We start from the raw sequence: 15,321 nt of genomic DNA on the forward strand, positions 1-15,321 counted from the left end.
ACCGGAAGCAGTCTGTGTGTCCGGAACTCTGGAAGTGAGGGGAAACACCTGGTGTGTGGGGCTGGTGAAGCTCGAGAGGCCACAGGTAGGACTCAGGCCTTTGTCCCAACATCAGTGGGAGGCAGGTGTTGTTTATAGGGTTTTAGGCAGGGATCAGTGGTCAGTTCTGCTCTACATAACCCTTCTGTGGCAGCAGGGAGACCCAGGAAGGGATGTTGCAGTTGCCCCGGTGGGAGAGAGCAGTCCAGGCCCAGAGACCTCAGAGCCCCTCCTCTGGGAATCTCTGTCTGACCTCCCAACCCCACCCAGGACTTATTGTGGGGGTAGAGCAGATCACCATGAGTTGTGATGGAAGGATCAAAGGAATTCCCAGACTAGCTCACAGCAAACTTGGGGCACCCAGGCAAAGAGGAACCAGTTACTAAGCTGTGCGCCCCTAGATTCTGGCCCAGAATCAGAACGTTGGTCTATCTGCTAAATGGATGAATGAGGGACACCTGGGTGGCTCAGCAGTTGTACGGTCTGCCTTCAGCTCAGGACATGATCCCAGGGTTCTGAGATCGAGTCCCACATTGGGCTCCTGCATGGAGCCTCCTTCTCCCCCCTCTGCCTGTGTCTCTGCCTCACTCGGTGTCTCTCATGAATAAATAAATGAAATATTTAAAAAAAAAAAAAGGATGGATGGATGGATGGATGATGGATTGGAGGATGGATAGATGTATGGATAGGGGATGGGGGGATAGATGGCTGGTAGATGGGTGAGGGGGTGGCTGGCTAGATAATGGGAAGATGGAGGGATGAATGACATCCACAATGAACTGCAGGATCCGTCTGCTTCCGAGCACTCTCTGCTTCTGCATCATCAAAAGATCTTCAAGGGCCTGTTAGGAGCTACTGAGCCATGACCCCTGACTTTCCTTATGACCCTGCTGGACTCTGGAATGCACTCAACCCTTCTTGACTTCTCAGAGCCCCTTCACACCAGAGTCAATTCTTGGTTTTTCCTTCCCAAACCATCATACATTTGGCTCCCCAACGTGCTACCCCAGCCAACCCCGTCTTTCACCAGTCTCAGTGGAGAGGCCCAGAGAGTTACTGTCGCAGCACCCAGCCCCCGCTTGGAGCCACCTGCCTATTCCCTGGAGCAGGGGTTCACAGAAGCATGCAGAGGCTGGTGGCAGTGTCCCCCTGGGCTTTATTGTCACAGCCCTCCCTTGGATGCCAGGAGAGCTTAGCCGTCCGTTTCCACAGGAGCTGACACGTCTACTCAGAACAGGTCTGGGATGATGTAGTCGCTGTGGACACCATCAATCAGCCCTTGCCCATTGTTGTGGACAAACCAGCAGGCGACCTTAGTGCCAATGTTGACGTCCTTTCTGTAGTCTTTCTGGGAGCCCCTGGGGACAAGGAAAGAGATGCCGTGATACACAAGTGTGGACAAGACGGTTGCTATGCTCATGGACTTAAGGCTGGAAAAGGGTGTGAAGTTGCCAATTCTAAGCATCCAGAACTCTTTGGACAAGAGATCAGATGATTAACTCCTTCTAAAGGGCCAAGCTTGGTGTTTTCCTGATTAAAAGAGGAGTAGAGGGGGGCCAGGACCCCAGAGGGAAATGAGGTAGGTACCACACAGGAGACAAGAGCCTGCCGGGCTGATGTGTGTGGGTCCTCCTGCCTTGTTCCTGGGCAGGGTGAGGATGTCAGAGGAATCCCCTCACCTGGTAACCGTCAGTCGATGGTTCTTCACCACCATCGTGGCATCTGGCTTTGTGGGGTCAGAGCCTGGGTGGATGTCAGACACTTTAAAGTCAAAGGGTTGGAAGAATTGTCCTGGGAACAAGAACATTCATGCTGTCAGCCCCTGCACGCTGGGAGCCCCTGCCACCGCCAGAGGTAGCACAGCCATGGGCCTTCTGTGGTTGATGCAGAGGCTGACTGAGTGCTGTGTGCTGGGTCCCGAGTGACTAGGACGATCTTCCCTGTGGGTTTTCCCCTCTGCCATGTGTCCTGAGCAATCTGAAGCTTGAACATTCAACCCATACCCAGCAGCCCATGGGTCTGTGCTGACATCCGGTGACTGTCCACCACGTAGAAGCCCAGAAAGTCCTGGTGGACAGGGTGCTTCTTCCACACCTGGTGCAGGACAACCACGAAAGTAACCCCATCTCCAAAGGAGATCACCATGTTCTTTTTCCTGTTGATTGTCACAGACAGCCTAGGAGGGAAGAGAAGGTTAGCAGGTAGGACCCAGTGGTGGCCATGATACCGGGCATCTTGGGAGGGCATCCTCCGTACATGGCACCTAGGCGCACATAGATTCTGGAAACTCTCTCAGAGGTGTTGGAGAGAAGATGCCTCGTGCGTGTTGACTATACATTCTACTGAGTGGATCTTTGTTCTCCCGTAAGCAGAAACAGGGCTGTCCTGGGAGTCTGGAGACCTGATAGATCCTCAGCTCAGCCACTGGCTTCCTGTGTGACCTAGGGTACGTTCCACCCCTCTCAGCTCTTCCTTGGGAGTAACAACCCTGCCCTGACCTAGTAGGTAGACTCTGGGTGACTTGAGGACATAGGAGAGGCTGAGCAGTTTGAGAAGGTTCAGTGAACAGGCTCAGCCAGAGAAGGTAAAAATGGGGATTAGTGTGTCATCAGACTGCAGATCCAGCTAATGCTTATGTCTGCACAGCCCTTCCCTTGAGATAAGCCCTGTAGCTGTCCAGGTAGCATTTCTGGCTGGGGCCTCGTGGTCACCCTTCCCTGGGCAGGGGCTGAACCCTGAGGCCACTAGTCTCTCCCATGACCCCCATGGATCTTCTGTCCTAGGATATGTCCGCCTCCCTCAAAGGCCCCTTAGGCCAGAAGTGCTCCTCAGAGACCCAGTAGTGGGGCTTTACCCATCCTGCGTGATAGTGACCGTATCCAACCAGGTGAAGGTGCTCTGTGCAGCTCCATTCCACAGGGCGATCTTCTCCGGTGTCACCTCCATCCGGAAGTCCATGTGAGCATTGGCAATGCCCAGTTTGCCAAAGTAAGTCTTTCTGGTCTTGGAGTTAGAGTCGCCTCCCTTCTCACCAATGATCTGCCCATTAACTATGAGGCCTGCCAGAGGGATGGGGCAGTGAGAGGCCAGTGAGGCCTTCTTTTTTTTTTTTTTTTTTAAGATTTCATTTATTTATTCATGATAGACACACACACACACACAGAGGCAGAGACATAGGGAGAGGGAGAAGCAGGCTCCATGCAGGGAGCCCAACGTGGGACTTGATCCCGGGACTCCAGGATCACACCCTGGGCCGAAGGTGGTGCTAAATCACTGAGCCACCCAGGGATCCCCCGTGAGGCCTTCTGAGTCCAGGCTGGTCTTTAGGATTTGCCTTCTCTTCTACCCAGCCTGGCTGAGGGGCAGCAGAGTGGGGACCCCAAGTGAGACCAGGACTTCAGAGCCAACCCTCTCTGGTCCTAGACTCTCCTGGGTCACACTGGCGGTGAAAGGACCATGCTGCAGACCTGCCCCCTATCTGGACCAGGCAGTGGTGTTCAAAGAAAACTTTCCCAGACATAGGCTGCTCCTGGGCCACCCTCAGCCCTAACCACCTCTCTAACACCACTGGGTCCTGGGTCGGTGGTGAGCCTGTGGCTCTAAACAGCCCCCTTGGGGTATAAGCTACACAGAAAGGTGGTACAGTTGGGCAGAGTGAGGACCTGGTCCCAGCCCTGCCCCCAGCCCCAGCCCCAGCTCCCACCTGTGATGGGGTCCTGAATGAGGCGCAGCACCGTCCCTGGGTCTTCATCGATGTTGAAGCAGATGGCATCATCTTTCTGCGGAACTTGGATGATGAAGTGGGGGTCCCCGTCCACTGAAGGCACATCACAGAAAGGGCTGGCTCATAGTTCCAGGGGGGCCTCCCCTCACCTCTTGGCCCCTGCGGGTAGACTCCCAATGGTAGGAGGCGCTGGGCTCTGGGGCCTGGGTCTCACCCCAGAAGGAGCGGGGGCACTCACCATAGTAGTAGGGGTTTTGAGGAGGCTGGTAGCTGGCTGTGGAAGCAAAGAGAGAGGCTGAACTTAACAAGCAGGCCTGCGGAGGCGCCAGGACCCAGAGCCAGAGTTTGGTTCATCCCCTCCCCTTTCCTGCTTCCCCAGAGCTCCCAACCCCCACTCCCCATTTCCTCAGGACCCCAGCCATCTGTCTGTTCCAGAGAGCTGACTCAGGAAAGACACCAGAAGAAAGCATGGCCCAGAGTCACTCTCTGGGCAGTGCCCTCCGGGTACGGGGCTGTGGCCATCGGCGCATACTCACTCAGGTAAGCCATGGAGCGAGCCGCTGCAAAAAGAAGCCAAAGGGCAGGCATGAGCAGGTCTAAGGGTTCCCTCTTCCCCAACCCTATGCCTTCTGCCTGTCTTGAGACTACCAGTCTCCAGTGTGGCCCAACCCAACAGGTGGAGGCTCAGGATGTGACTCTTAATTCAAGCTTTAGAAATGGGAGGTGCCCAGGGAACTCCTTTCTAGGACTGGTGGTAATACGGATGTAACTGGGTTTTTTTTTTTTTTTTAAGATTTTACTTATTTATTCATGAGAGACACAGAGAGAGAAGCAAAAGACACAGGCAAAGGGAGAAGCAGTCTCCCCACGGGAAGCCTGATGTGGAACTGCATCTCAGGACCCCGGGATCATGCCCTGAGCCAAAGGCAGATGCTCAACCACAGAGGCACCGAGGTGCCCCAAGAGAGATATAAATTTTATGCCAGGGACATGGCATTGTGATGTGGCTAAAATGCACACCATGAGATCATCTGCTTCTCTGTCATGAATCATGTTCACAGCAGACCATCCCACGCCCCTAAACTCCCTCTCCCTAGAAGCTTACAGCCATCTGTTTTCCTTGATAGTAATACATTCCGCCCCCCACAGATACATAGTCATGCCCACATGTATGCACACCAGTGACTGCATCTGACAGACCCGTGCTAAGGGGAAAGCAGTGAGCCAGGCCAGATGTGCTGCTCGGATGGAACCATCTGTTGATGGAGGCAGGAGCAGGCAGGTAGGGGGTGGGAGGTCCTGCCTGGTGAGTGGGGTGCTTACTGGGGCGAGGATACGATTGGATCATGAGAGAGGCCCAGAGTTCTGTGAATCCCAGTGAGGCCACATGAGCCAGGCTGCCTGGGCTGAAGTCCCAGCTTGGCCACCTGCTCACTAAGTCCTCCAATGAATAGACTTAGCCTCTCTGTGCCTCAGTTTCCTCACTATAAAGTGAGAACCACGAGAGGACTCCTTTAGAGGATTGCTGTGGAATTAATGTAGCATCATTTCCTGACATGAGAATTTGCTAAGTTTTGTAGGTCATCATGCTTTGCTACTGATAGTCCCTCCTTAGTCGGGGGAAGCCACCTCCAAACAACCGACAAGGGCCTGATGAGGCTCGGAGAGGGCAGAGCCCAGACCATGGTGGCTCATGAGTTGGCAGCAGAGCTGTGACCTGAGTGCAGGTATCCTAAGGGCCCTTCTCTGGGCTGGGCACTTGGAAAAGCCTCCTTGGTTCTCTCTTGTCCCCCTCCTGGGACACCCGCCCAACTGCCGGCTGAAGCTCACCTTCTGTGTCCACAGGCCCTGTGAGGGAGGAGGAAGAGAAATGTGTCAGCAGCAACCGATTGCCGGTGTCATCACCAATGCCATCAACTTGCTGCCTGTCCACAAAGCCCCAAGCTGTGGGCCTCCTAACACACTGCTCCTCCCCACCAGAGCCAGGGGCTCCTAGAGACCCGGAGCCTGGCCTGGGCCAGCTCTTTGCCTCCTGTGCTTCTCCATGTCAATCCCCCAATCCCCACATCAGGTACAGGGACACTTAGGAGTCCCCTCTCGGGGTCAGGTTGAGGAGGCCTGGTCAAGCTCCAGCTCTGGAGGTCTGCTCCTCTCACAATCCCTAGGCACATGCTCTGGGCCTAACTTTCAAGCTGGAAGTGCTTTCCTAACTGAACACTTCCATGCTGCAGCCAAAGTCCCTTTCTTTGAAATGACCCTGGGCAAGGTGTCCCTTGATTCCTATCCCTTGAGAGATTCAGAGGCTCCTCTTCACCCCCTCTCCATTGTCCATGCTGGTGGCCTCACTCCCTCCACAACACCCTCCCCAACTCTTGGCCAGATTTCCTTCTATGCCCCCTGGACCTGCCCATCTTCAGTGAGTCTGGGTCTCGCCAGCCTGGCCCATTCTTGTCTGGGCACCCAAGGCCTGGGGGCTGGAGGGCCTTTGAGTTCTGGCCTCCAAGCCCACCTTCATGCCAGGCCCACCTTCTCCAGGCTTGTCAGCAATGGCTGTCTGGTCCTCATTGTCCTCGGGCTTGGTCACCACCATGGAGGTCAGTGGAGTCACAAAGTGGTACTTGAGGGACAGGTCCAGAGCCTGGGCTGTGAGTTTCTCCTTCTCCTCACCATGGGCATTCTTTCTGTTGGGGAGGGCAGGGTTGTCAGCCCGCGAGCAGCTCCCTGTCTGGCCTCCTCTGCTCTGACTCCCAGCACTAGGCCAAAAGCCCCAGAAGTAGCCTGGGACTGCCTTTTCCCTGGGGTAGAACCCTCAGTGCTCAGAAAAGACTGGTTCACCAGTTCCCTGGGACAGATGGACGGGCTGCATCGGAGTCTGGGCCTCAGCTATAAGGGGCTTGAAATGGCATCACAGCAATCCCTCACGATCGCGTCCATGTCCTGAGCACTCAGCACTTGCCAGTCCCTGCTCCAGAGGGTTTATAGGCTTATCCCACCTAAAGGAAGGCTGGCACAATGCTCTCAAATGGGCCTGCCTTCCGGGGGCTGAGGCCCTGGGTCTCCAGCCTTTGGTTATATTCAGCCTCACCATCGTTATGGGCCCATGCTGGGTATGGGGTATGGGCTGCTGAGGCCTTCCCCTGCCCTTGATGTGCTCCTGGGCTGCTGCTTGAGCCCCAGATGTCAGACTGGGCTCTGCCCCTGGAAAAACACATGGTGGGGGCTGGGCCAAGAAGAGGAGAAGGCAGCAGGGAGTGTACGTGGAGGGGCACATTCTGGGGTGTGGCTCCCCCACAGCATAGCCAGCTCAGGGGCAAAAGTACAGGCAGGTGGTGGGGCAGTGTCCGGGGCCCAGCTGTGGGGGCTGGCTATGGGAGGGGTCACCAGGATCACCGTTTCTCCAGCAGCTGCTCAATGGTGAGGTAGGCCCAGAGCCGCTCGATGTAGTTCCCAAAAATGTAGTCCTGCTCCTTCAGAGCCTTTTCCATTTCCTTCATGTCTACCTCCTCTGTGAAGGTCAGATCATTGGTGGCCTGAGGTGAGGGTGAGAGGAGGCCAGAGGTTGGAGCACTGGAGGCCTAGACAAGGCGGGCCCAATTTGAGGGCTACCACCGCTGGACCATCAGCCGGGAGGCTGGAGCCCCATTGGCGCCGGTCCCCCATCCACAGCACACATCCTGGCCCTGGCCCAGCTCACCCCGTGGCCTTTTACATCTGCCTTGAAGTTGTTCATGTCCTCGTCCAGCAGGCGCCCAGCTACCACGATCTCAGAGCCATCATAGAAGTGCTGGTAAGCGTTCTGGGTGAGGTCCTGGATGGCGTTCTCAGGGTACTCCACCTCCACACCAGTCAGCAGTGGGTTGGCCACCTCCTCATAGAAGCCCTGGAGCCCAGAAGGGGGACCTGGTCATCTCAGGTCCCCAGGCAGACATGGAGAGGATGGAGTGGGCAGGTGCCCACTGGTGCCTCCCCAGGTGTTGAGTCCCCCAGGCTGGGCCAGTCCTGGCTCTCAATCTCCACTTCCTTGTGGTCCTGACTGTGCCCTTCAGTTTGTGGGAGCCTTCCCTGCCCGCACCCCCTACCAGCTAGAGCCTGGGAAGAAGAGGAAGGTAAGCACAGAGTTCTTGGCTCACAGAACGTGCTTGAAAAATGTTTGTTGGAATGAAACTAAGAAAGAGAAGAGGAAAGGAGGAGGGGCAGAGCAGAGGATGTGACATGGGGCGCGGGCCCCAGGAGAGGAGGAAAGACCTGCGGGCTCCATTGTAGAGGTGCAGGCACCGTCACCTGCGCCGGGAGGGGATGCCGTTGCCAGGCCTAGCAAATGAAAACACAGGACGTGCAGCTGAATTTGAAGATTGGGTAAACAACAAATCCCGGTTTAGTATAAGTATGTCTGTTACGGGATGAATTGCATACCCCCAAAGTACATACGTTCAAATCCTTTGCCCCAGTATCTCAAGACGTGACCTCTTTTGGGTTTAGGGTGGTTACAGGGGTGATTCAGTTAAAATGAGGCCTTTGGAGTGGGTTCCAATCAATGTAACTGGTGTCCTTCTGAAAAGAGAGCAATTTAGACCCAGGGACAGATACACACGCAGGGCAGGCGATGTGAAGAGACAAGGAGAAGGTGACCATCCACAAGCCAAGGAGAGACACCCGGAACAGACCCTGCCTTCATAGCCCTCGGAGCAAAGCAACCTTGCTGACACCTGGATCTCGGCCTTCTAGGCTCAACTGTGGGCAATATATTTCTGTTGTGGGAGCCCCCCAGCATCTGGTACTTTGTTATAGCCACAGAGCAAACGAACACGGCGTGCCAGGCAACACGGAGAGCATGCTTACACTAAAGAACTGTTCATGGTTTTTCAGAAATTCATATTTGACCAGATGTCCTGTATTTGATCTGGCACTCCTGGGGAGGAAGCAGGTGTGCTCTGTGTAGCCCGAGGACAAAATCAAGCACCACTGATGGATAAGAGGGAGCTGGGAGTCGATGTGAGCCCAAGAGGAGGCTCCTTCTAACAGGTGAAACTGTCACTCAATGGAACAGCTGCCTGAGGAAGTAACGAGAGCCCCATTCTTGCAGGTGTGCAAGGCAAGGCATACCTGCAACTGCAGGTTGGCATCGGAATCCTCATAAATGCGCCGGGCCAGCCCTTGGTTCTCCAGAGCCATGCTCTCCAGGAAGTTATAATTCAGATTATTGCCAAAGCCCAGGTTATACAAGGGGAACTTGCCCCCAATGGCGTTGCGTACATTCTCTTGGATTTTTTCGGGTCTGCTCTCCCCTGCAGGAGAAAGGTGCATTCACACTCCAGCCCCAGCCCAGCAACCAGCTGGAGCAGCTCTGTCTAGAGATACTCGACTCCTGCACATGCCAGGGGAGTCACAGCCACGAGCCCTTGTTGGGGCAGGGGCTTAGTCCTCAGCAGGGGGAGGCAGGGCCCTCCCTTTCAGGGCTCACAGGGCACGGGGGCCCCTGGGGAGAGAGCCACCCCGACCCCTCAGCACACCGGCTCCAGAGCGCGGGAGGTGAGAGGCACCCCGGCACCCTGGCTCTGGTTCCGAGCCACGCCCGCCTGCCTCACCAACGTTGGCGTCCCCGTCCGTCAGCATGATGATGATGGAGGTGCTCCTCTCCGGGACTCTGTGCTCCTCCCGGGCCCTGTTCAACATGCTGATGCCCCTGAGCAGCCCGTCGTTGATGTTGGTCACTGGCACACACACAACAGACAGCGCTGTGAGAGGGTGTCCTTAGGGTGCGGGGGTCGGGGAGGTCGGGACAGCAGGCCCTGCTCTGGGCCCAAGGACCCTGCTGGCCGACGTGCGGCGGTGCTCAGTAGACACCAACCGAGCAAGTCAGCGAAGGATGGGTAAATGACTTACTCTTTCAATGGGGACAAAAGGACCAGCCTCCTGGGGCTGCCAGAAGATGGCTGCAAAAGCAGTTTGGAAAACTGCCAGATGGACAGCCAGGCCGGCTCCCTGGGAGGAGAGGGGAGCAGTATTGACAACACTTGTCATTGTCCCTAAGAAACAGCCCAGGATAAGGCCCCTCTGCAGTGTTCGCTTGCTGGGACTGGCGGGGCACCGGCATCATGGGTGAGAGAAAGGAAGAGTGGGTTCCCCAAGCCCACAAAGAAGACACCCCAATATTAAGCCTGAGAGCCCCCTCATCCCACCGTGACCCCCACCGTGACCCCCCAACTTGGACCAGCAGCGTCTCTGCCCCAAGGCACGAAGAAGGCAGGCTGCTCAGGCCAAGAGGAGCAGTCAGATGAGTTTGCTCTTCCCTCTCTCTCCTTACATCCTCGATCATGAATATTCTTCACAAATGTCCTGGCCTCCTCGATGTTCTCAGGAGTGGCTTGAACTAAGTCGTCTTTCCAGGTGATCACATCCCCACTGAACAGGATGAAATTCAAGTAGTCCTCCCCTTTCATATCACCCAGGATCTTGAGGAGGGCGTCCTTTGTCTGGGAAAGAGACAGAGCAGCAGACGAGAGGCTGGGAGGGAGCCGCAGACAGCCAGCTCTCTGGCGCAGGGGCCTGAGCTCTCTGCAACAAAAGTGGGCAGAGGTTCTCTGCCCTTTCTTTTATCTTGTCTGCCTTCTTCCTCTTCCACTGGAAATGTCAGCTCTGTCCACTTACAAATAAACCTGTCTCCCTCCCTACCTCACCCCCACTTGCAGTGAGGACAGTACCTGTTCCATTTTCCGACCGTGCATGGAGCCGCTGACATCAATCACAAAGACCACATTCTTAGGTACCACTGGAAGGCCTTGAGGTGCGAAGAAGTGCACAAAGTAGCCGTTGACTATCTGGGAAGGGGAGAGAGAGACTGGAGGCAACGTGCCTTTGGCAACTCTTGCAAACAGAAGCCAGGCTTTTATTAGCTCCAGAAAAAAAGCTGTTCTTTCCCACCCACCATAGGATGACACATGAAGGCTCTGGACTCTCTGTCATCCCCAGGCCATGCAGGAAACCCGGCCTTGAGCTGAGGACTAGGAGTCCAGGCACTAGATGCAGCTGCAGTCCCTCCCCTACCAGTCCTCACCACATCCGGGTGCTGGAGAATCAGCCGGCCCAGCAGAGCCACTTGGTAGGTACCTGTACATTGGCTGGAGACTCTCTGTTCACGTCATAGGTGATGATAAAATCCCCGTTGAGGAGGGAGTCTGTACAGGTTGGGCACGAGCGCTGTTGGTCCAAGCTGGGTTTGAAGGACACACGGCCCTGGGGGAGGTGATGAGGGAGGGCCTCGCTCAGCGTGGCCAGGGCAGTCTACTGTGCTGCGCCCTGGGGGTGAGGCAAAGCCCCACAGAGGGTGACCAGGGGCTCCTGGGCAGTCCGGCTGCTGCCTGGCATGCTCTGGCCTTCCTGAGCACCTCTCCCCCTCAGAAGAGACCAGGGGCTCCTTGGCACCCAGGGCCCTTGTCCGACTCAGCCTCTGTCTCTCCTCGTTCCCTGGGCCCTCAGGCTCTTTAGTGCAGCCCACTTTGGGGCTCAGCACAATGAAGCCACTCAGGGAGGGGTTCTGCACCCTGAAGGGACTTTGATGTTTGCATGGACAGCCCCAGTGGTGATGACATTGTGAGCAAAGTGGGAGGTCACCTTGCAGCTGATCTTGGTGCTGTAGACCTTGATGCCGATAATTTGTGTGATGGGACCTGGTGATGGGTGTCAAGAGGACACGGGGTAGGTGGAGGGGAATAGAGGGGGGCAGGGAAAGGGCAGGGTGTCCAGGGCAAAGGCACTGCCCTGCAGAAGCCACCAAACCTCTGAGCAGAAGCTCCTCAGGCTTTGACTTGGAAATCCTGAATGACTAAGATTTACTATTCAAGTAACATGTATTCACTCACTACCCATGACAAACAAGGTGCCCGGAACAGCTGGGAACCAGAGCCAGCCAGCATCACCAAGAGATTCCCTTTCATCCGTCTCCCCTCAATGTGGAGTCAGCAGATCTAAATGACTCCCTCTGGCCTCAGTGTCCTTATCTGTAAAATGGACAATAATCTGCCTTGCTCACTTCCCAAGGTAGAACGAGACCAGGCCTTATAAATGGTTCTCCTGTCCCCACCCGCACCCCTGGTCATTGGGACCCCAGTCCCTCTGGCAGATCATTGACAGCAGGCAACTCTGGCTCAAGAACCCTTATTCCTGAGCTGGGGGCCCAAGAGAATGGATGGCTGTGGACGTTTCCTCCTTCCCTTCTCATACATATACTCTGGCCTCAGCCAAGCCCCAATGTTCCCACTTGTCCTATTAGTGTCGGGGTTCCTGCCCCCCACCCCGGGTCTGAGAACACCACCTTTTTCCCTGAGAAGGACTTGGTGAGGGCGCTGCCCAAGAGGTCATTGGTGATGAACGAGGCCTCGGCGTCCAGTGTGCTGATGCCCTGGGGCTCGTAGATGTCTGCCTCTATCTGGAATGGACAAGAGTAAGGAGGGGTCACTCGTGACAGTGCAGAGGCCAGCCTCCAGCATGAGGCCCAGGGAATGGAGAGGGTCAGTGGGGGTGGGGCAGGGACAGCCTCCAGACAACTCCTGATGGCTAAGCCTGGTGTCTCCCAGTAAGAAAACAGCCCCAAAGTCTTGTAGACAGGTTGGTGACCCCGAAGCTCTCCCAACACCTGCCGTACGGTCCCCCACATTCCACCACTAAAGCGTTTCCTTTGGCTCTCAGCTCCGATGCTCCTCAGCCATGGTGGCTTCTCAACCTTGCTCTGGGGTCTGCCCCAAGGCCCTTCCTGCAACACCCCTCCTCACCCCCACTCCCTACCACACCCCTGCACTTTCAGCAGCTGCAGGGGTGATTGATTACCTCAAAGTGCTTGACCAGTTGCTTGGGTTGGACTTTAAGGTACATCTCGTACTTTCCCTTGTGCCTCTTCAGCAGCTCCTCATAGGTCAGCTCAAAGGTGACCTTGCTGCCCGCAGCCACGTTGACGGACACTGTGAACTTCTCCAGCTTCCTCCCAGAGGCCCTGGAGGGGATACAACACTGCCCTGCAGACGGCGAGCTTGCTCTTCCTGGGCCTTCGGCTCAGATCCAGCCCCTAGGAGAATCCCTCCCCACTCCGAGCCTTGCCTGCCTCCACTCCTAAGTGGGACAATGCTGTAAGCATTACAGACACGTTTTGCTATAACCATGAAATATTCTCAGTGACCATGACCGTGGCTGTCGCTGTCTGCATCTCTGAGAGCCCTTGAGCCCTTGAGCCCCTTCTTCGCAAGGCCGAGGGGGCACCGCGCTTACTTGACCAGGCCGGCTGTCTTGCCCTGGGACACAGCCTTCTCATACTGCCTCTTGGCGACTTCCTTCTCCTTGACATTCCCGGGGTAGGTCACACCGTCGATGGTCCTGCAAGGAAGGAGAGTAGAGTTGGGGGCTCATGCTGAGCCAGACCACTCCCACCCCGCCCCTCTGGCCTGGAGCCAGCAGCCATGGCGACACCCACAAGGTGAAGTTGGTGATGAAGGCCGTCTTAGGCAGCTCCACGTCAAAGGACACCTCCTTGGCGGTGTCTGCGCGGTTGACAGCCCTGGTGGTGACGACATTGTGAGCAAAACGGGAGGTCACCTTGCAGCTGATCTTGGTGCTGTAGACCTCGATGCCATTGCTGACCTGCAGGAGAGGATAGTGCTCGACCAGCCTCTGGGAAAGCAGCCCCTACACCTGGCTGCTCTCCTTCTGGGTGCCCCTTGCAGAGTCCAGGGCCTCTGCCTGGTGAGTGGCCCTTTCAGTTTCCTCGGTCTTCCCATTCAGTTGGCCACCCTGGTTCTGGAAGGCTCTGGCCTTTCTGAGCGCCTCCTTCCCCATCAAAGACCAGGGGCTCCTTGGAGGGCAGGACCCTCTCAGCCGGCCTTAGAGCTCAGCACCCAGAAGCCACTCAGGGAGGGGTTTTGCACCATGAGAAGGAACTTCATGCTGGATGGTATTGCACGTGTTGGTGCCAAGATGAGGGGAGGGGAACAAGGAGAGGGAGGGGCCCTGCTCTGCCTCCTTAACTCTGGATGTGTTTCTGGGCAGCTAGCTGTAGCCAGGGGAGGTCTTCTAAAAATCCAGTCTGACTGTCCATTCCCCACTTAAACCCTCTTGTGCTCCCCATCACCCTCTGGACAGTCATCCTCAGGGCTCCAGGGTCCTCCAGACAGGTCCTGCCTTTCTGATCAGACGTGCGCCAGCTGCACCACGTCTCTGGCCAGGGAGCACCTGCCCTAGCTCTTCGGCTCACCTCCACTTTGAAAGAAATCACATTCACACACACTCCGGCTCTCCTCCTCTGCTTTGGTAATTGCTTGATTCTGTCCCCAAACTGGCACTTATTTCCTGTGCCAAGGAGAATGTGTGGGGAGGGCCTTCAAGTCCCCAACACCTCCTCTCCGGTGGGGGCAGTGGACTGAGGGAAGGTCTAGGGAGCATCTGCGTGGAGCAGGATATAAAGATGCTTTGTGAGGATGTGTGTCCCCAGCCTGGTGCTCAGGGCCTGCTCCGAGCAAGTGCTAGGTATGTTTGTGAGAGGAAGGGCTGGTGGAAGAACGGCCACGGGCTGCATCCAGAGAGGTCTGCGGGCATGTTCTGTGGCATTCTTTCCCAGAGTTGGTGAGTCGCATGGGGGTCGGTCAGGGCAGGGCTGGGAGCTGTGTGCCAACTGGGAGGGCCCTTTCATTATGGCCCACCCCTTCTGCTATTGGGCAAGCAGCTCCATCCTGCCCTGCCTCACCCCACCCCATCCCTGGTGAAAGTTCTCACCCCTTCCGGGAGGCTCCGTTTCTGCAAAAACAAAGACAAACACAGGAATCAGGCCAAGGCCAAGGCCACCATAGCCTGGGAGCAGGCTCTGGGCTGAGGTCAGGGTCCAGCAGATCCCCTATACACATACCTCTTGAGGGGCCTCTGGACATAGGACCCACCCAGAGCCACTTCAGACTAGGAAGAACTCCGAGTATATGGGGAAACTGAGGCCCAAATAGGGCAGGTCTCCAGGTGTCCCAGGAGAGCAGGGTTGGGAGAACCAAACTACCTCTCACCCTCCCCCCACACACCCTGACTCCCTCTGCCTTTCCCTGGGCCCCAAACCCCAGAATGCCCCCACCACCGGTGCACCCCACAAGGCGTGGCTCAGCCGTTCTTGGAGTCATCTGTCCTTGTCTCAGATGTGGACCTGCACAGCCCCTCAGCGAGGGGAGCTGTTTCTGGTGCATCACCCATTTGACAGGTGGGGAAATGCAGGTCACAGGAGATTTAAGAGCGCGACACCCAACGCTGTCCCCTGCAGCTCACTCCTAGCCCTCTGCCTCCTCCTCTCCCCACATAGAGGATTGTCCATCCTGTCGCTTCTGCCCATGTGACACGCTTAGAGGTGAAGATGGAGCTACTTACCCCCAGTGGCCGGGAGGGGCTTCTCAGGAAGCCAGAGGCCACCAAGCCAGAGAGCAGGGCCAAGATGAGGCAGGGCCACCACGCAGATGCCATTGCTGAGCACACAGGCCCGGCCTATGCTCCTTATATGGTGAGCCTGGTGTTTTCCAACTGGGGTCAATGACCTGCAGTGT

At 56.3% G+C, this 15,321-nt stretch overlaps 1 protein-coding gene across 2 annotated transcripts; it reads right to left on the reverse strand.

The window, feature by feature from the left end:
- Positions 1-1,110: 1,110 nt before the first annotated feature.
- On the reverse strand, positions 1,111-15,321 carry ITIH3 (inter-alpha-trypsin inhibitor heavy chain 3). Of its 2 annotated transcripts, none has more exons than XM_055344834.1 (22): positions 15,149-15,315; positions 14,519-14,539; positions 13,224-13,390; positions 13,022-13,126; positions 12,587-12,749; positions 12,075-12,188; positions 10,871-10,996; positions 10,465-10,581; positions 10,068-10,236; positions 9,349-9,474; positions 8,867-9,048; positions 7,458-7,643; positions 7,154-7,293; positions 6,290-6,444; positions 5,594-5,611; positions 4,300-4,323; positions 4,002-4,037; positions 3,743-3,856; positions 2,894-3,098; positions 2,043-2,215; positions 1,719-1,830; positions 1,111-1,397 (listed from the first exon to the last, which is right to left on the reverse strand). In XM_055344834.1, the coding sequence occupies exons 1-22, from the start codon at positions 15,239-15,241 to the stop codon at positions 1,268-1,270; spliced, it is 2,676 nt and encodes an 891-aa protein (XP_055200809.1). In that variant the 5' UTR covers positions 15,242-15,315; the 3' UTR covers positions 1,111-1,267. The 2 variants fall into 2 exon arrangements, 1 of the variants encoding a protein (XP_055200809.1); XR_008666908.1 differs by having other exon boundaries at positions 1,261-1,397; positions 2,914-3,098; positions 15,149-15,321.

This window comes from Nyctereutes procyonoides, unplaced genomic scaffold, assembly GCF_905146905.1.
Source record: "Nyctereutes procyonoides isolate TBG_1078 unplaced genomic scaffold, NYPRO_anot_genome, whole genome shotgun sequence".
Lineage (NCBI taxonomy): Eukaryota > Metazoa > Chordata > Mammalia > Carnivora > Canidae > Nyctereutes > Nyctereutes procyonoides.